This window comes from Trachinotus anak, unplaced genomic scaffold, assembly GCF_046630095.1.
Source record: "Trachinotus anak isolate AG129_WGS33_773 ecotype Australia unplaced genomic scaffold, CSIRO_AGI_Tana_v1 ptg000024l, whole genome shotgun sequence".
NCBI lineage: Eukaryota > Metazoa > Chordata > Actinopteri > Carangiformes > Carangidae > Trachinotus > Trachinotus anak.
Genome location: NW_027273875.1, coordinates 7,819,256 through 7,840,093, shown reverse-complemented (window position 1 = coordinate 7,840,093; position 20,838 = coordinate 7,819,256). Strand labels below are relative to the sequence as shown.

General features: G+C 38.2%; 2 protein-coding genes across 2 annotated transcripts; one reads left to right on the top strand and one right to left on the bottom strand.

Moving 5' to 3' along the window:
- The first annotated feature begins 12,408 nt into the window (after window positions 1-12,408).
- On the top strand, window positions 12,409-17,831 carry slc25a15b (solute carrier family 25 member 15b). The gene is made up of 7 exons (XM_071460456.1): window positions 12,409-12,590; window positions 13,531-13,631; window positions 14,116-14,374; window positions 14,471-14,608; window positions 15,774-15,949; window positions 16,132-16,290; window positions 16,451-17,831. Exons 2-7 carry the CDS (start codon window positions 13,577-13,579, stop codon window positions 16,570-16,572), a joined length of 909 nt encoding a protein of 302 aa, XP_071316557.1. The 5' UTR covers window positions 12,409-12,590; window positions 13,531-13,576; the 3' UTR covers window positions 16,573-17,831.
- tm4sf21a (transmembrane 4 L six family member 21a) lies at window positions 17,827-19,957 on the bottom strand. The gene is made up of 5 exons (XM_071460460.1): window positions 19,639-19,957; window positions 19,205-19,270; window positions 18,489-18,622; window positions 18,219-18,405; window positions 17,827-18,111 (listed from the first exon to the last, which is right to left on the bottom strand). Exons 1-5 carry the CDS (start codon window positions 19,813-19,815, stop codon window positions 18,103-18,105), a joined length of 573 nt encoding a protein of 190 aa, XP_071316561.1. The 5' UTR covers window positions 19,816-19,957; the 3' UTR covers window positions 17,827-18,102.
- Window positions 19,958-20,838: the final 881 nt, after the last annotated feature.

Genomic DNA, 20,838 nt, shown 5'->3' with positions numbered 1-20,838 from the left:
CCTGGAAGTGATAAGACAAGACACATAATATTGACAAATGCAACAGTGTGCGTGAGACTACAATGAGAAAATCCTTTAAGAAAGATCTCATGTATCATGTGATGTTTACCCAAGCAGCCAGCAGGAGCTCCAGATTAAACAAAAGCAGTATGGTTTGGAGAATATACGATCTAGTCTAAACTGCCTTAGCAGCACTTCAAAAAAACTTAAACAGTAGAAAACATTTGTGTGGAAAATGTATGATTTAAATTCCTTTTTTTTTTTTTTTTTTTGTATTATCCAGATTGTTGATCTTCGTCCTCGTCTTGGGTCTGAGTGTGACGCTGGTGTGACAGGTCCACACTCAGTCTGTGAGGGGACGGTCGGCGGTCCGATCTGTTGCCAAAACAGAGGTGGACACTGGAGTCTGAACACTGAAACCATGGAAAACACATCCCCATCCGTCTGCTGTTTTCTGTCAGCCAAATGTGTGCCAAACATACACACACACACACACACACATGCACATACAAATGCACAGACACAGGGTAAGGAAAAGGTTTAAATTCTTACATTGTATTGAATAAAAATGACATTTGATCATCATTTAACTTAATATAGATAAAGGATGACAATTTATGTGAGTTCTCAGGTGGCCATTATGTTGATCATGGTGGCTCCAACACATCCTGTCAAAGTCTTCACTTAACTTGATCCAACCGGTCACAGCTCACTGACAGTCATCCAAGCGAGGCCATACATTAACAAGGTGTTCAGGAAACCACACAAATGGCGAAAATGTCCATCTGTGTATGTTAATTAAAACACATTTGCATTGTGCTATAGTTTACTGATGTATTGTAACTCAAGGCTCAACATGGCAGCTGGCATGCTGACACAATCTCGTCTGAATTTGGAGTGGTTATTATTGGGTCCTGTGGTTCCTCTTTTTGTATTGCCATGCGTGCCACATCATCCTTTGTCTATATTCTAAGTTAAATGCTCATCAGATGTCACTTTGACTCAGAATAAGAGGGAAATACTGCCTTGGCCGAGGTTTCATACACTCACACATGCTGTCACTGTAAACATATTTGATTTAATATATACAGTTGCCCAAAAAAGCCTTTATACTTCTTGACACTTTTCTTATGCTGCAGAAGGACTTCAAAGTGTACTTAATTTCTGAGGTATACTAAAGTGCAGTTTATGGAATTGGCAATGAAATTATGTTATACAAATGAAATGGATATGGGTTCCTGTCAGTTTTTCACGCAGAAGGAAATTGGCAGGTGAAAATCCCAAACAGTTTATGCAATATTTGTGAAATCCATATGAGTGTAAACCTTATTAAATAGGGCATTATATGATATCATCACATCTTCATTTTCACATTGTTAACATCACATTGTAGTACTTCTGCACAGAGCTGTAGCTGAGGGGTGGGAAAATGAGTTTTCTTTTTATCCTTTCACAATAGCTGCACTCTAATTCTGTGTTTTCTGTTTTTCACACAGAATTAAGTTTTATCCCTAAAGCTCCAGATGTGCACTCACATGTGTTTATACAGCCCCAGCTTTGATTATGCATAAACTAAACATGTCCTATCATGTCATATGGCTGATTTTCAAATGGTGGCAGTAAGAAGGTCCAGTCAATTCATCAAAGTTGTATTTTAGGATTTTTCATGTATTCACTTATGCGCTACGTGGTGTTCAGGATTTGATGGGAAAGTTAAGTGGTCATCTGTCTACCTGGTATGCAAACTGGCAGTGGGTATTCTGCCCTTGTTTTAAAATTATTTCTCCATTGCGTTGCATTATAAAATCAAACAAAATTGATTAATTGTTATCCCAAAATGCAAGTGACCATAATTACATAATACATAAACACTGACATTTCAAAACTTTCATTTCAGACCTGACATTTCAAAAGTAACCGCAGCTAAAAAACAAAAAACTGACATTTCATATGGTTTATATGTATTGCAGCTAAAATGCCACAGGAAAAGTCACATGAAAGCGGCAGCTGTCATGCAACATGACAGCGTTTAGGGCAATGGTTGATGTCACATAGAGCCACATAAAAAAAACATGCATAGATACATAACAACGCATTTATTCAAAAGTCACAGTCCACAACATCGCATAAATTGACCAAAGTAGCACAACATTCTTCTGCCGTACATGTAAACAGCGTAAATTAAATTGGCTTCAAATAAGGACACTCACTAATTAGATTGTATGTAAATGTCCTCACTGAGATGTGCTGAAGGGACCTGATAACGGACTTGTTAGTCAGGGAAGCTGCACTTATATACTTATATACACCACTGTATATATAATAATTAATATTCTAATTTATTTTTGGCAAACATAGCAAATTGGTGAATTTTTCCAGCAACTCTTCATTGTGGAACAAAGAGCTGCTGAGTAAACTGTTGTTACATGAGTGAACCGAACACGTGCAGCATCTTGTTCACCCTTTTCTTGACGGACTTGAGCACCCAACCCCGGACTCAACTAAATAACATATATCAGATGAGACTGACAGATGACTGTCGATATCAGTTCCATGATTCCTGAGTCACATGGCGTGTCGGAGATGTTGGAGACAGCGGTTTCAAAGAGCACAGAATTAAATATAGAAACAATATTTGTAATGTCACTATCATATATAAAAGCAGATACACTAAATTTCACACAGGAACAATGAATTTGGGGTGAAAAAAGTTAAAACTGACAAAAAACTTCACAACTTGCCCCCCTGATTTTCGTACAGTCTCTAACTGAAGCCCACAAATAAAGTCACACAAATTTTCTAGTTAGATGATAGGATACAGACAAGACTAGAAAATAGTCTTTTTTTTATTTTTATTGAATTTTTAGACTTCACATGACTGCCATTTCCTTTCCATGTCATCATAAAATTATTTACAGCTAAATATGATATAATATTAATTCATTTTGAAGCACTATGTAGCACAAAATGTTTGAGAAAATTCAAAGTGTAAATACTTTTTTGGCAACTGTGTTTTTCTATTATAACTGTATATTATACTACAGTATATACTATAGTATACAAGTAGAAGGACAGAAACTATAGTACATACTGTAGTTTGTTTTCCTCATTTGCATAACAGTTAACACAGTTCTAATATAAAGTGACACATTACAATGGTATATAAGATATACAGTATACATATAATGATTAATACTATATAGCCTAGATATCTATATACTCTTTTATAAAGTGCCTCCTTTTTGATTGTAGCTGTTTTTACACAGGTAATCTGAAAATGGTTTGTGAAAATGGAAAAAAAAGTGTTGTTTCTCTCCTGAGTCTAAATTGTGCATACGTTGAACTTTTCAGAGGACAGACCACAAACTTATATTGCTATCAGTCAACCATAATCAAATTGCCTTACTGTGTTCATCAGAAACATGAAAAAAAAAAAACTTGTTATTTTTTGTGCAGTGCCTAACACTTCAGCCACAATGTAAGCACTCCCTCACTCTTTTGTTTGGCTTCATCGAGCTGAGGTTCAGCCAAAAAAAACAAAACAAAAAAAACCAAAAAACAACAACAACAAAAAGACAAAAAACAAAGCAAAGGACAAAAAAGCAAATCAAAAAGCATCTCTTTCTCTTTCACTCTGTAGTTTCACGCTCTGGGACGTATCCTCTTCAGGCCCTGTGGTCCTTTTTTTTGACTCTTGCCCGTTTCTAACCAGACACTTTGTTCAGTAAGCTGATGGCCTGTTGCAGATGAGGCATCCTCCATCTGAAGCTGATTATTTGTGGACACTGTACAACCAATAGCTTGCAGTAAAAAAAACCCAAAACAAACAAAAAAAACATACATGAAGGTTCCACAGTGTATAGCTTTTATTGTCCAATCATATTTTTAAAGACTTTGTGTATTTCAACTTTCCCTGTTTCTACACCAAGAAGAAATAAATACAGTGACCAGTGTCTTCTATATAAAGCAAGTTGTCCTCTGATGAAACAGGAAAAATTTAATATGTGCACTAATTTACTTGCGGTTTGCAGTATATTCTGAAGCTCAAAACAAACATCAACTCCTCAGGGCAGCCAGTGCTGGTGCCTGACTGCTAATCTGGGCTAAAACAGTATTAACACGCTTGTGTGTTGCTCTTATTATTTGGAGGTGGATTATCTAGATGTGGATTCAGTTCCCAGAAGATGTGAATATTACTACTTCTCTCTCTCTCTCTCTCTCCAAACATAGGACTTGGTCTAAACTATGAGGCAGTGCCATTTGAGCTCACACTCATTACTTTCTCATTTCTTCCATTTTGACATTCTGCTGCTGTCAAACAAATTGCCAAAAATACAAAGTCTGACAACAATTCAGAGGTCTACTGTAAAGATAATTTGCAAAGAGTGGACACACAAAAATCAGTCATCGATCTGATTTAAAAAAAAAAAAAAAAAAAATCATAATAATAATAAAAACTCACTTTTTCACTTGATAGCCACATGGGCCAAAAAATAAATTGTTAAAATTTGAATGGAGTCAAACTTTTTTTAAGCAAACTGTGTTTTTCTTATGGTAGTGTAACTTATAGTTTAAGACTGGTGAGGTACTGTATCCAGAGCCGCTGATGGAGAGTTTGGCCATGTTGGCCAGTGATACTGAATCAGGACATGTTGGTAGCAAATATTTAAAAAAAATGTCTACTGTATATGGTATAGTGATGCCAAACGTTTCACTAATGGCTGTGACCAAACTCCTTTGTCCAGGGCTCTGGCTGTGTGTATACAGGGTACAAACGAAGATGGCTTTCTTGATGTATTTTTGACACTGGTAGCTTTTCCCACATTTAGATTGAATTTTTATTTTTCAAGAAGATCCGGTTCATTAGTCAAATAATTTTCAACCCTGTTGCAGATGTTAAAAGCTGAACCACCTGCATGTTGTTACACATGAAAACCAATTTGAGTGTTTCAATCGTGAAAGTCAAAAGACACATATTCACTCTGCTGAGTCCAGAGGTTCCTCATGAACTGACCCAGCTCTCAACTCACACCTGAAAGGACACTCAAGTGCCTGGCTGTGATTACTGGTGTCTGGTCATTATTCAGTTATGTGTCAGTTATCTCAATGCACAGATTGAAATTCATACCAGCTCCTGGAAAACCAAGTCTTCCACACATTTCTTCAGTATTCAGTTGGAGATGTGCGCAACACCTGGCCAACATTTCCTTTGCAAAGGACTTGTTTCTGGTGCCAAAGTTTTGTACGTGATGGCGATCTCTGATCTTCACCCTTGAGACATGTGACCATGCAGGATTGAGAACCTCTGACACAAACTAATACAAAAGTTTAATTTAGAAAATCTGGTTTTTACACATTTGTCAGACACTTATCAGTCACTTTTTTAACCTTATGAAGTAAAAAAAAAAATGGTATATTGATTGAGCACAGCCCACTACTGCCAACAGTTTGTGCTCAATACTGAGAACATTATTTCCAAACTCTTGTATAACAAATCCACACAAAATATGTGGACTAGTTCCACTTTTCTAATTTTGGTACACAAGTGTACCGGCGGAAGTCTTTTGTTAAAGTGATCTTTTATAATCTCTTTGTTATTCCTTCAGTGTAACTCTTCTAATTGGGGATTACTGAGATTCTCTGACTGTACCTCATAATCTCAAGTCCGAGCAGACATAACAGTTGGTCGTAAAGCCCCTTGGAGAGTCTGAGAAGGTTTCAGGATATTACTGAAGCCGAATAGGAGGAATACATAAAATAAAAGCTGTGGATTTGGGTAAATATCATTCAATGTATTGTGTATTCAAAACTGCTTTAACAGCATGAGGCTCTCCACAGTGTTTCTATTCTCATGACATATGGTGGTCGTACGAATAGACGTCTCAACTATGAATCATCAGAATCCTGCCAAGTATTTTGGTTTTCGATGAAAGAGAGACACTCATGTGGTCTCTTTAAAATATTTTTTAACATGTCGTTGAAAACGAGGCACATAAATTGCTCAACAGGCTCTAACTGTGGGAAATGATACTGTATGTACAATCAGGATAGCAATTATAATTACAATGGAAAGAGCATTGTATGTATTTTAAAGCTATTGATACTACTTTGATAATGATGTAAAATGTAAAAAGACTGAACAGGAACTATAGGTATGTAAAGTATACTGTGTATAGAGGAGTTTGCTCCAGGGGAGGGATGGGCATGGGGTTCATTCTGTTCATGGCAAAATTGTTTAACACAGAATATTGATGATTCTTGTCTGTGATGTAGACAACGTCAATGTTTTTTTTTTTCTTGTTTTTTTTTTTATGATAAAAAGCAAAGTGATATGAAAAAAGCAAAATCTGTGTGTTTTACTGACTGTGTGTCTGTTGATCTTTAAAGTCTTTGTTGAGGTGTGACCACATGTAGTCAAGAGAGTCTAGACTGTTTTAAACCATCCCTGGTCTGAGTTTTTAAGGATAAGCCTGTGGACAGAGGGTACGTGTGTTTAATCCCAGGCTACTCTGTTTAAACAGATGGTATTTGGTATTTTGGCAGCATTTCAATTCATAGGTGAATAACAACAGAGTGGCTTTTTGGGTATTCTGTTGTTTGATTAGGATATTTTCCCATTAAATCACCAATCTAAAGGTGAACAGAATAATACATGAGGAGGAAAGGTCTGGTGAACTTGCTGCTACTCATTAGGTAAATGAATTTTTTTTTTTTTTAAAGAATACAAAAGAATGAATACTGTTGCTAAAGCACAACACTTCTCCCTGTGCCTTTCCCTTTCACAAACTAAATCTTTGTAAAGAAAATCACAATCTCAAAAATATCTAACAGTTATGGATTGATGATCAGGTTATGGATATCTCACCTATGGGGATTAATAGAGAAAATAAAAGTGTGAACAGGATAAACAACAAGATTAAACAACTTTTTTTAATCGTCCTCACGTCAAATATTTGTTGGTTCCTTTAAAATCTCTATCAGGACTCCATAGGTTGTTATTGTCAGTAATGTGGTGGAGTTACACAGCAGAGGTGATAACAAGAACACGAGGAGAGAGACTCATTGATCAGCTGTTCTGACCTTTGTCAACCACATCATTCACATTACACAAGTTGAGCTACTTTTGAAATTCTCCATTTCACAGTTAACTCTCTCTCAAATGAGATTATTTCTAGTAATCAACACACAATAACATCTTCTGGCTAGGTTCAAATTATCTTTCTAAATAAAAAAATAGGCTCTGTCCATTAAAACCTACATTACAGTACAAGTACAACCCACAATATTCTCAGTGTGGTAACCTCAGCAGGTAAACCTAACAGTGTTTTAGCATAAAGGGTACAGTACTTAAGACAAAGGTCAAGAGCAAAGAGGATGTCAGCCAACGCAGAACAAAACCACCACAGCAAACTTTAACTGCAAGACTCACAGTGTAAGAGAACAGTAAAAACTGACCAGATTTAAATGAGCATCATAAAGTCAGTGAAGCTGCAGAGCACTGATGCAGTTTTTTATTTAACGGTATTGTGTTCAGGTATAATATAAAAATATAAATATGTTTGGGTATTTTTTTGCAACCAGCAAAGGAATTGTTACATATCTGTAGTGATCCTTCAAAGGATTATCTGTCTCAATTACCAGATGGCTATTCATTATTATTTGGCAACTTGTGCAAAAACACAGCACGCTGTGTTACATTTTTTTGCTTGGTAAATCATATACATCAAGACTCAGAACTCCTAATCTTCTTGTGGCCTTATCAGCTCACAGCACTGTTGCAGGAGAGTTTTAAGCAATGGCCATTATGACTGACTGAGCACTTGCAAGCTTGTGTTAAATGGAGATGTGTGCAGGGTGGAGGGAAGAGAAAGTACTTTCAGACACACCTAATGATACATCAAGGTAATTATGCACAAAGCTGTTTGTGAAGTTGAAAGCACAGCACTCCAAGCTCTGATCCAGAACAGCACACTCTGAGAAGTTCCTCTATTTATACAAATTACATGTTTGGATTATATGTGATGTAGTTGTTGGCTAAATATTTCATATGTGCTTCTGCCAGGTTTTTGTAAATATTAATGGGGCTTGATGTGGACTTTTAGCCCCATTGTAAAAGAAAAAATGCATATGCAAAGTGGTCGTAAGTTTATGAGTTGGGCGAGACTGATGTGAACGAAGGTGAACAAAAGTAGAGTTATCCTCTGGGTTTAACCGTACATCACTGAGTAAACATGCTAATTCTAATATTATGTCTTTCTCCTGTTGTGCGCCAAGATCTAGAAATATGTTAATTCATTTCATTAGTTTAAAACTGCAGGGATTTTGTGTAAACGTGTGATACACTGTTAGATGTTGCTGGCAGTGACGTTAACTACCTCTTCAACAGGCTTGTTGTTGCTATTGAAAGTCTGGATTAACCAACATTGAGGTTTTGTTTTTAGATCTGATTGTTGCTTAACAAGAAATAACAGAGACACACAATACTCTAACTGTGTTAGTCTAAGGAGTGAAAATGTGAACTTTGATGATTGCAAAAATTTAAACCAACAAACAGAGCAACATAATGTCCTTGTTTGGGATGTAATAAAATATCCCTGGCATGTGGATTGAAATGGATTTTTGTGCCTAGTCAATAGACATCCAGCAGAGGGTGTCGTATCTCTCCACCTTTTGGTGAGAATTTATTTTTAAAAACACAGAAGAATGTGAACTAGGGGTGTTTGTCGCGGCACATGGGAGTTTTCCTTTCAAAGAGGCAAAAAAGAAAAGACCTGAAAAAAAACCCACGAATTGACAGACACTGAGCAGCATTGTGATTGAGAGATGCATTATGTTTAAGTCTCTTTTGAAAGGTTTTGCACACTGTTTAAGTTGCAAAAAAGTCTATTTGACAATCCGTCACGATCAAATTTGATGAGCCTGGACTATCATGCAAAGTATGCAATATGTTGCATTGATGAGCTAAGAGGTTAGGCCACAGATAGTTCAAGTGGCAAAAATATGGCCATATAGCAGCAAGCTGCAAAGGCAAGCAAAGATGTGGTGGGTGTGCAGGTGAGCATGATTATGGGAAATGTGAAGTAGGAGCTAAAGCAACTGTGAAGGAGAAGATCAGCCAATGGAGGGTGTGAAGTCAGCAAGAAAACAGCTGGCAGCCGGCACAGAAGAATCAGAGGCACTCACATCCACTTAAATTGCAGGCAAGTTTTGAACTGGTCAACACGTGGCTGTAATCACTATCCAATAGTAATCAAGACTGGAATAGAGATATAGCAGCATGGGGGAGTGAGGACACCAAGAACCAGGAAGTTGGATAGAGCTAATAGGAGAGAATATAATAGATGTGGAAGAAACTAATAAAAAGCTGGTTACAGCCGTTATACAGACAGAAACACTGGCCCACTACAAAAGGGCAGAGGCAACAATTCTGAAAACAATTAGATCAGCAAAACATACATACTGGAGACAATACTGTAATAAAAGTTGGAGAGAAACACAGCTGTCAGACATATAGGGAATTATTAGAAAAATGAATGACATAAAGAACAACTTTGAAATACCAATGTTGCACAGCATAAATGCAATTAATGCAGAAAAGGCAGAACTTCTATACCAAAGACATTTTCTGAAGGTCCACAGCTCAGAAAATCTTTCTTTGAAGGCTAAGCAGTGTAGAGACAATACTCTTGCACAAAACCCAGGAGTTGCAGAAAGAGGGCCTACATCAGGAGAAGACCTAGATTTACCATTCAACCTATTTAAATTAAGGAGAGCCACTTCAAATGCACGGTAAACCACACCAGGGAAAGATGGTATCTGTTACGGCATGTTGGCTCATATGAAAGCAGCGCACCTGAAGCAGTATTATTGTTTAACATGATATGAGTTATAACTTAATCCCACTGATATGGAAGTCAGTTATAGCATTAATATTAAAACCAGGTAAAGATTCATCAAATCCATCAACTCATCACAATAACATCACAGATGGGGATAAACCATGGAAGTCAGGAAAGCTCAATCCAATAAAGAAAAGATGATGATTTATGTTGAAAAAGCATGTGTCATGCTATGGAAAGAGGAACTCTTTATCAAACTTTATAAATTAGGTGTAAATGATACATTGAACATCTGGGTATTAGATTTCCTATTTGGGAGGACAGTTGAAGTAAAAGAGGGTGTAGAATCTTTCAGTCTGTATTGATAAGAAAATTGAACCTAACAGGATATTGTGTGTACTCCACTGTTAATTGACACAATGATTAATGACAGCTTTGAACAGGTTGAGCAAAATATAAATCACTGAATGTTGATTTGCTATAAATCTGGGTTGAAAATGTGCATTTAAAAACAAAATGGAAGCTGCATCTTCAGTGGAAAAATAGACAAACAAATTAAGATTTAAACGGTCAACTGCGAAATCACAAGATCACAAATCATATGCTTCACTGAAGCCCATAAATCAATACCTGTAGGATTACAAGGATAAACATGATAAGGTGGTTTGATTTCTTGGAGTTCTGTTCAATTTCGAGCTTACCTGGTGTCAACATAGTGACAAAGTGAAAAACAAGTGGAAAAAGACCAACAATGTACTGCAATGTCTATCATGGTGAGATTGGGGAGCAAACAAGACATCTTTATTAAATATCTGTTGGGCTCTTATGAAAGCAGTCATGGATTATGGATACATTTCTGCAGCAGAAACCAACCTTAAAAACTTTAATGTTGAACAGGCTCAGGCTGTTCAAATTTGCAACATGGAGCATTTAAAACATCACCAGTATCTGCAATGTAAAATGAAATGATGGAAATGCCTTTACGAATTAGGAGAGTCAAAATTATGTTGCGATATTTGGTTAATCCATGAGCACATTGTAGACCCACAAAGATCATTTTACAGGATTGTTGGGAGTGTAGTAAGTCCAGTTCTTACAGTTTTGGGTGGACAGGGAACTGGTATCAAAGTACAATAGCACACAAAAATGATGTTGACCAACACCAACACAAGATATTCATATTTACAGATGTTCAAAAGAACTGGAGTCTGGGCACACAGGTGCCGCATTCTTCATCCTTCATTGTGGGGCAGCAGTGATAAAGACAGTATCTTTCAGTACACAGTTGAATTTTTCAGAATATAGCATTACAATGGGAGAAAGAAAATAACCCACCCAGTGTTGTAATCACTTCTGATAACTTATCAGCGCCTTCAAGCATGAAGTCTGGAAAGTCGTCATGCAGGCGGGCTATTGTGTATCTAACCTTTCATGTGCTACTCAGGTGAAATTATAGGGAACTGGATATCTCCCTCCTTTCAGTTCCTGCTCATGTAGGCAGGAAATGACAAGGTAGACATTGGCTAAATACTCATTAAAACAACCATTAACTGACATATAAATACAGTTGGATTAGGATTATTTGGCAGGTATACTGGGAGGTAATTGACACAGGAACACATCTTTACAGTATTCAAAACATGTTGGCGTTTGTGGAATATGGGGCTGGACCCCAAAGGAAGAAATGTCTTCATGTGTGAGAATAGGTTTAAATGAAATACTCCATAGAATAGGCAAACACCCGACTGGTCTATGCACACACTGTAATAAACGATGAACTGGCAAACAGGTAGGCTACTGACTGATTGCAACAGGTATGATGAAGAAAGGAGGGAATTAATATCAGCAGGCTAATGATGGAAAACACAATCTTACATTGGGGTGGGCTATCTGCTTGGAAAGACATTATGAAAAATACCCATCTGCTGATTTTTTACGTGGTACAGGAATAATAGAGAGAATTTATTTGGGCTTTTCCCCGCCACGCTCCATTCCAGTAGGTGCCGGTAAAACATCTAAATTCAAAGAAGAAGAACAAGTAGGATAGTAGAAGAAGAAGAAGAACGTAAACCGGAAGCTTTGCCGTTCATGCAGCTGTATAGCAAAGATCTTAAATAGAAAAAGATGACTGACTGGCTATATCTGCATATTAATGTATTTGATTTTTTTTCCTGTAGCTCATGACAACAGCCGACAAAACCAATAGAAGACGCTTACATTTTATGTAATAGGTACTATAGTGTTAAAATGGGAGGAAAAGGGTAAAGGCAGCAATGGTTTTCTAAGTCTTCCTATCGGCCTACAAATTTTAGTGAATGAAACAATGTTAATTGTATTCAATAAGAGTATCATTATTAGTCATTTTAAGTGAACAATGTCAAATGCACACCTCTACGATACGGAAACGTACAACAATCATAGACTTTCAAATAATCAGAGTTTGCTAGTAAGTCAGTTTTTGGTACCTGGAATTTCGCGCAGAGTGGGAGCTCTCACTTTATCGTCCTCTCATGCAGCAACCTCTAGACTCCCCTCCTCCACATCACTATCACTGATGGCCGATCCATTCATTGACTACACTGAGTGGACACAAGGCTAGATGCTGCAAGTGAGATAACATTAAACCTTGAAAGTGTGGTGTGGCGGTGTCAGCTAGCATGCAGTCACCCATTAGCCTCGGCCAGCAGCTCCCCGGGTCCACTAGCTGTGACACTTTGATGCCCCGGGCTGAATAGGTCGCACTCCTGTGAGGTTTGTACCATGTAATTATCACTATCAGTCATCTGTTTAGCTTTTAAACATGTGGAGTTTACAGTGGCTACATGGAAACCCACAACTTTCGACCGGTTTTCATCCACCGTCAACTCACTTATGAGTATCGTTAGCATATTTTAGCTACACGTATGTGACCTCGTTGTCTGACATTTTACTCTCATTTTAAACCCACAATCCACGGTGAAAGCTCACATGTCCTTCAGCTCGTTTGATAACTAAAAGATGGTTTATTTGAGTACAAAGAATAGCATTTTGCCACCCTCTGGTGGTAAGTTAGAAATACTCACCAACATCAGCAGGAGCAGAACATGCTGCTGCTGATGTTTGAGTTTAGTCTGAGTCAAAGCACTAAAATTCACATTATCATAAATAAACTGCCAACTTAAAAGTAAAAAGAGGGTTTTTAGACTGGACAGAATTGTAGTTTGTAATTTTTACCACTTCGTAAAGGCTGAAGAAGTACAATTAAGACCAAATTGTGGTACAAAATGAAATACCAGAAAATGATACTGTTGTCTCCACACTTCTGTTAATGCAAACTTTTAATATGTATTATGAAATGGTTGTGATTTCAACCATAAAGTTATCTCTACCCTTGCATTTCAGTAAACGTGACAGTTATTTACATACAGTCCCATTTTAGCCTCCTGTAAACAATCACTGATGCCACAACCGAGAGCCGGTTTTATTGTAGTGGACTTTGTAACCCAGCTGCTGCTGTCCGTCCCGAGCTCTGATCCTGCCACTGAAACACACACGCTGCCTGTCTCTGAGGAGTATTTGAAGAAACAAATGACTGCTTATATTTTGTGAATATTTATAGTGATTAAAGTGCTCTGATAAAATGTAGCAGTGCATGCTGTTAGTGGGGTTAGGAAGTAAAGTATCACTAAGTGTTTTTTTTTTTTTTCACTAGGTAGTTGAAAGAAAGAGAAACCTCTTCTGACAACTTTTTGGTCACCATGGCCCCACACCCAGTGGTCCAGGCCATCATTGACCTCTCTGCAGGAGCCATAGGTAACTACTGTGCTCAAACAAACACTATCACAGTGTACACTGTCTTTAATCTTCTTAAGGTTATTATTGCTGTTTCCTTAGCTGTGACCTGAGAACCTCATTTTGTTTCCTTGCATCTACAACATGTTCTGGAATGACAATAAAAATTTATCCTTAATCTCTATGAGATAACCACGCTGCTTTTCTACTACTTAACTGTGCGACTCATTGGCCATGTCTGACCTGGCAGGGCATTTTGATGACTCCTGTCTTTTTCCGGCTTGATTCTCTGTGGGTTTCTATTGACTGTTTATACTGCTCAGTGGAGCGCAACCCTCTATAAAGCCCTCCTTTATTCTTATCTCTCTCTCCACAGCACGTTATATTGAGCACAAACTTTGATTTTCCTAAAGAATGTGTAACAGCCATTCTTTTTAAGGTGTGTTTACTGCGTCTGTTTATGGATCACTTGTTTTTGACAGTTTTTTCACTGACTTCTTCCAAGGGGGAGCTGCATGTGTCTTCAGTGGGCAGCCTCTGGACACAGCAAAGGTCAAGATGCAGACCTTTCCTACGCTGTACCGGGGTTTCATCCACTGCATTGCGTCCACCTACAAACAAGTGGGTCTTCGTGGTCTCTACCAGGGCACTACACCAGCGCTGATGGCCAACATCGCAGAGAACTCTGTGCTCTTCATGAGCTACGGCTTCTGCCAGCAGGTCATCCGCTTCACGGCTGGACTGCACAACGAAGCTGTGCTGAGGTATGATGATGTTAACCATGTTGACATTCTTGTTAACGCTTGTTAATTCCTGTCAGATCTCAAACTGTTTTCTGTTTATCCTTTCCTTTCTGTTAGTGACATGCAGAAAGCCTGTGCCGGCTCAGTAGCATCCATCTTCTCCTCGCTAGTACTCTGCCCCACGGAGCTTGTCAAGTGTCGGCTGCAAGCCATGTATGAAATGGAGGCATCAGGCAAGATAGCTAAGAGCCAGAAGTAAGTGGTTTTTAAATAGTCACACATTTTTGGGTAACATTGTATAAGCCATTTACTCTTATGTTGCTTAAATGTCTTGATTCCATATATGGCTACATATGGCTCTGGCCAACAACAACAGGCCCCGCAGCCTCATCAAAGTGACTAGTCTGATTTCAGGGAGGAGTCACAAAAGGCTAATTCCCTTCTGGAGTGCAAAGATCACCTGTTACCCTCAGGTCGTCAGGGTAGGGTGCCCGTTCTGAAGACCAAGGGAGTTTCCCTTTGTCCCTGCTGCCATTCAGTTGTTAAATGGCAGATAGTATTTTACTGTTTACTGGATGACTTCTGGACTCTCACCTTGATGCCAAATTAACTCTTTTATATCACTCTTGCCATCATGTTATATTGTTTGTTGATCTTCATAAGTGTTTTGGTGTTATGTCTGTGTTTGTACAAGTGTTCTTGTATATTCTGGCTGCAAACCAATTTCCCTGTATGGGATAATAAAGATACTTTGAACTTTGGCTATTATCCAGGAGCTTAAATTATGCTGAACAATTTTTTAATACAGCTAATCTACCATTATGCAAATTTAAATAAAATATATTGAGTTTAGGGTTTAAATAAAAGATAGACATACTGTAACTTAATGTTTAAGAACGAAAACTCTAAAGACTGACATTCAAAGAACTCAAAGTTTTTTTTGTTTTTTTTTTGGTCACATACTGAAGGTTACTTTCTTCGTACTGATGTATTGTCTTTATTTATTTATTTATTTTTTTACTTTACATAACACCTTTGAATTTGAAATTGGTAACAGATTCAGAGACATGAAACTTCAATTATTTGTGAATATTTCTGTAAAATTTCCATTGAATGTTTTTTCTACTGGGAGCTTCTATAGTCTATAAAATTGCAGTAGTTATATGGCATTATTTCTATGAGCTAGTGTTTGCTTCATGAATCAGAATCAGAATCAGAATCAGAATCAGTTTTATTGCCAAGTATGTTTTCACATACAAGGAATTTTTTCTGGTGATTGGTGCAATTGATCAGCAACAGTGGGGCTCAAGTGGAAATCAAGTGCATGAAAAAATAATTTCTGGGAAACACATTAATCTGTAAATAATTTTGTGTTGTGTGTGCATTGACCGAGCCAGTCTCCCCTCTGCTCTGTCTGAAGCACAGTGTGGTCTGTGGTGAAATCCATTATGAGGAATGAGGGACCAGTCGGCTTCTTCCAGGGCCTCACCACCACCATAGCCAGAGAGGTCCCCGGTTACTTCTGCTTCTTCGGTGCCTATGAGCTCTGCCGCACCGGCTTTGCAGACTACATGAAATGTGACAAGGATGACATAGGTACTGGAAAAAAATAAATAAATTCTGCCTGCATTACCACAGGGCAGACAACATTTGCCCTTTGCTGGAAACGTCAACTTCAAATGTCAGCTCCTCAGAATCAATTTGCCTTCACCTCCCACACTTTCAGTGTATAGTGTCATTGAGTCGGAATCTGACAGGTGTTACTGTGTATGTTGAAGGTGTGGCTCCGATTGTGTTCAGCGGGGGTTTCGGAGGGGCGTGTCTGTGGCTGGTGGTCTATCCTATGGACTGTGTCAAGTCTCGGATCCAGGTCATGTCAATGCTGGGCAAACAGGCGGGATTTTTCAAAACCTTCATGACTATTGCTCGTAGCGAAGGTAGGCAGAAATTGTGTTTTATGCTTTATTCTTTATCAATCTTAGCAGGGATGTTTTGTGTCCAGTTTTGCTGGTGAAAGCATTCTTGTGAAAAAGAATCAAGATTCCTGTTGTTTCTATTACCTACAAGACTGTAGTGTTTGCTGTTTCTTGTGTCTAGGTGTGAGGGCACTCTACTCGGGTCTGACCCCCACCATGGTCCGTACCTTCCCTGCTAACGGTGCACTGTTCCTTGGTTATGAGGTCAGCCGGAAGCTCATGATGAAGCAGTTTGACAACTAAAAGGGCTGATATGTACAAAAACAAATGAAGGAGCGGCGAAGTAGTATTATAGCCATATAACCTCATGAGAACAGTTGAAGCTTTGAAGCTTGTGTGGGATCTGGTTTTTGCCATTTCCTGCTTTTGTTAAACTTTAAAACTGACACACTCCATCTCTTTTGAACTTCAGATATACCTTTGACATAGTGTTTACATCTTTTAAGACCTAACATAAATGTATTTTTAGATCTGAGTATTCTTTGTTTTTAACACTCCAAATATGCTGTCGCCATCGTACAGTATATGAAAAAAAACGTGTAGTACAGCACTGAGCAACATTAACCAGCCTCTTTGTGGGGGAATGTCAACACTCCTGTTTATTATTTTATGTCTACCTCAACAAAGTCGTATCCGCATAGAAATGTTTGTGTCTGCCGATCATTTTAAATCATTCTTTACTTGCCCTGTGTGCAGGGACATGAGTAAGAGAAGTACTCTGTTAGGTTCTGAGGTTATCTTGATGTACAAAACCTTACTTTAGCTCACCGCATGAAGATTTTATTTGAAAATGTGAAGTGGCGTATACTCATTAATTCAAGTTGCCTAAAATATGTTGTGATGACGTGTTTTTAGTCATGGAATTTCTTTAAAGTTTCAGAGCAGAGTACACACCTCAGTTTGGGATCGCATGCTGCTTTGTTTAGGTGTGGTCACAATAAAATGCAAAGCTGCCGATAAATATCCTAAAACATTTGCTTACTTTTCAAACAGCATTAAAAGGCAAGTGTTGTGAAGTGGAGCCTAAAAATGTTGCCGTCATCAGCCAAATGATGAGCAGTGGCTGATAAGAAGTCAACCTGTTCTTGTGTACATCTTAAACTGAGGGTGTCACACTGACAGTTTTTCTCTCACCGTGTTATACACCATTCCTGTTGTGATTGTTATAATTAAGTCTACATTATTTTGGGACCCATTGTTTGCCTTATAAATCACTACATTTTGCATTTTTTTTGTTGTATTACCTTTGTCATGTACAACTCAGTCAGAAAATATCAGCTGCTTCATCTAATGTGCCATTTTGCCACTGTGTTCCATGTGCAGCATTTTTTTCCCCCAGTGCTTAGTTGACAATGCAAATTTCTCAGACATAGTTCTGTAGTTCCTGTAATTTCATTTAAGAAATGTAGATATTTTATTCAGATGACACTCAAATATTTGTATAGATGTCAAAGCTGATATTCATTGTAATACTACAAACTGTATTAAAGGTCTCAATGAACTTTGTCCAGGATTTTATTTTACAAGCACAATATTTAAAAAGGTTAAAATTGTTGTGAAAGGCTAAATATAATGAAACGCAACACAAAAATAGCACTTTGTCTTCTGTGTTGGTTAACTTAACAAAGTATGAAGCATCATGATATACACACAAAAATATAAAAATCTTGTCAAATAGAGATGGTTACAGTTTCTAACCAAATATTTTATGCGGATGCAGTCGAAGACTACCCTCAGTCTTCCAGCAGGGAGTGCCAGTCAACTGTCAGGAACTCACAGTGGCTGTAAGTAAAATAGACACCAAAAACCGGAGTTAAAATACACAAAGTATTTGAGAAATCTGAAATGAGACAGTGATCTGTTGAGATATTGGCTCAGCTTCGTCATACCCCTTTGTCACCGCAGGTTCCACACAGGCAGCCAAAGAGCCCATTGATCATCTGAATGGCACAGAGAATCAGCTGCAGACAGCTTGTGGCCAGCAGGGTGCTGAACAGTCCAATGTTGAACTGCACAATGTTCTTGGGCTCTGTGCAGGCTCCCCAAAATGTCTCATCAGTCAGGTAGTTCTGGTCTCTATGCGAAAGAAAAGGTTGATGAACGATCAGGTCTTAAATAACTTTTCACATTGTCATCAGAAAGTAGCTCCTTCGAGTCACCTGTCTTTAAAAGGTGTCGTCCAAACCAGGAGGACTTTGCAGAGGGGCCCGTTCTGCAAACCGAGCACTGCCACAATGAAACTGTACAGGGCACCGGCCACACCCACCGCAGCGAATGCAATAGATAGGAACATCTGCAGAGGTAGGTCAGAAACATTTTTTATAACCCAGATAAACAAGGTATTCAGTCGTCAACTGACATTTGCTTTACCGCAACATCAAAACCGTCAAGGTTTGTCGTTCTGTCTGTGTTTTGATTTGACTTATTCTAGATTTGAACATGTTTCACATCCGCTCTGATGGTTTCATGATTAATTACAGTCTGTGACATTTTTCAACTTTGTGCAGTGGTTAGTGATGCAACACCATGCAGAATATTTGATCTTTTTTTAATTTAGTAAGTCCTGAATTCAGTGTGACTTTACTTAAATGTAACTTTGCAGAGGGAGATTGAAGGATACAACTACAAAAAACATTTTTGATGTTTTATTTGAATGTGTTAACACATCGCCATCCCATTGTTTATCTATACACACAAATCTTTGCATCAACTATTTCTATTTCCACTGCTTATGTTGAGTTGAATGTTTCCTGAAAATGTAGTAATTCAAATTTACTTTATATTTGAGTTAATCAGCTACAGAAGTGTATTTTTTCCTGCATACAACATACAATTACTGAGCATGTGAAATGTCTCATTTGTTGTTCTGACTCACCCCACAGCGATTCCCACAGCACCCCTGTTTTCCAGTCAAGTGGATATAAAATGCTGGGATCAACACCTGTAGCAGGGCAGATGAGTTAACAGTAGTTAATATTCAATTCAGTTTACTCAAAGTGAGCATTTTCACTTAATCTTGATAAGTCACAGCTTGATGAATATGTTAACAGAGACATTACGGAAGTCAGTCTCCAGGCAGAATTCAGCACAAAACAGATCTTGAAGCACAGAACTAAGACTCAGAACAGGCGAGATGACCATGACACAACAATTAAAACCCAATATATCACATAAATCCAGTATTTTTCAGTTTTAGATTTCTGTATGAATATAACATTTTTCTGAGGCTGCTCTTAACAAAGGAATTTACAGCTGGCTATAGTCCAGAGTCACACCCGTCAGTAAAAAGCAGGAGAAAAGACAACTCACCATTATACCCCCTCCAACGAGACCCCCCATGTATTTCACCTCTTCTGTTATATGTCCATCTTTGGCATACTTGATGTCCCCACCAGGAAAGAACAACACAATGTTACAGATGATGGATATGACCGCTAACGGGTACAGAGTAACAGCAATGCAACGGGAGCATTTTCCAGTGCACATGTTGTCAGAGAGAAAAACTGCTGCTCTTGTTCAGCAAGTTTCAACTTTCAAATGAGTCCGGTTTCTAGAGAGGGGAAGTCCCACCTGAAAGTAACCCAAAGAGTGAAATGTGTTTGGACTGGCAACAAGAACTAAATAGTATGAGTGATGTTAGGGTGTGGGTGGCGCAATAAGAGGCAGATAACATCGACAAACATAGCCTGGGATAGGCTGCAGTAGTAAATGTGACTCATTCCATGGTATCTCTTAGAGACAGCGCCTCTTTGTTCAAGCTATTAGAGAAAATGTGTAGATGCGCGTTTTATTGGGCACATGTTGATGGTTACAACACTCTTGAGATCTTATGTTTGGTTTAGTGATCAGATCTCTAAAATACTCACTGAAGTTAAATCTCACTTTCTTTTTTGTTGCTGTAATGTCTGAAGTACTAAATGATTATTAAGAAAGCAAAGATTTATTGTAGGAGGTGTGTTTTTATTGCCACCTACTGCATACAGTATACTGGTGATGTATTGACTTTGTGACTCCAGGATCATGGCACGGTTGGACTTTAGACCTGTGGCAGCTTGCTAAGTGGAGCAGGAACAGTGTGTCATTGACATCTACACGTTGTTGGTTGTTAAACACTGACCAGACGCTGGGCCACATTTTTAGTTTCTATCAAGCAGTTGACTAAAGTCATTTCCATACTGTACCAGGGAAGACAGGAAGCCGTGCTTCCCAAGACATGTGATGTTTCCTAGCAACCCTTGGGTGAGGCATTGTGAACTCAAAAGTCACGGCTGTAAATATGACAAGCATGCCAGTGATTTGGAGTTTCCATCCTCCCACAAGGGGAGGGCAGATAGTGTTGCTTGAATCCATGATATAGTACAATACACAATCATCATTACTTTCCCAGCTAGAATAATTGAAAGATTATGGCTTTTTTGACTCCAGGTTTATGTCATGTACTGAATTATTGAACACAAGATATTTAGAAGAGGAGATAAAGGTAAATTCTTTATTCTTGACGAGTTTAGG

What these genes read in the sequence shown, in the direction of transcription:
- tm4sf21a (XM_071460460.1), bottom strand. Translation starts at nt 19,815, where the DNA reads ATGTGCACTGGAAAATGCTCCCGTTGCATTGCTGTTACTCTGTACCCG. An exon ending in GCTGTGGGAATCGCTGTGGG is followed by an intron (nt 18,623 to 19,204) that starts GTGAGTCAGAAC and finishes CTACCTCTGCAG; the next exon opens with ATGTTCCTATCTATTGCATT. An exon ending in ACGACACCTTTTAAAGACAG is followed by an intron (nt 18,406 to 18,488) that starts GTGACTCGAAGG and finishes TCTTTCGCATAG; the next exon opens with AGACCAGAACTACCTGACTG.
- slc25a15b (XM_071460456.1), top strand. Translation starts at nt 13,577, where the DNA reads ATGGCCCCACACCCAGTGGTCCAGGCCATCATTGACCTCTCTGCAGGA. An exon ending in CCTCTCTGCAGGAGCCATAG is followed by an intron (nt 13,632 to 14,115) that starts GTAACTACTGTG and finishes ACTTCTTCCAAG; the next exon opens with GGGGAGCTGCATGTGTCTTC. An exon ending in GACTATTGCTCGTAGCGAAG is followed by an intron (nt 16,291 to 16,450) that starts GTAGGCAGAAAT and finishes TCTTGTGTCTAG; the next exon opens with GTGTGAGGGCACTCTACTCG.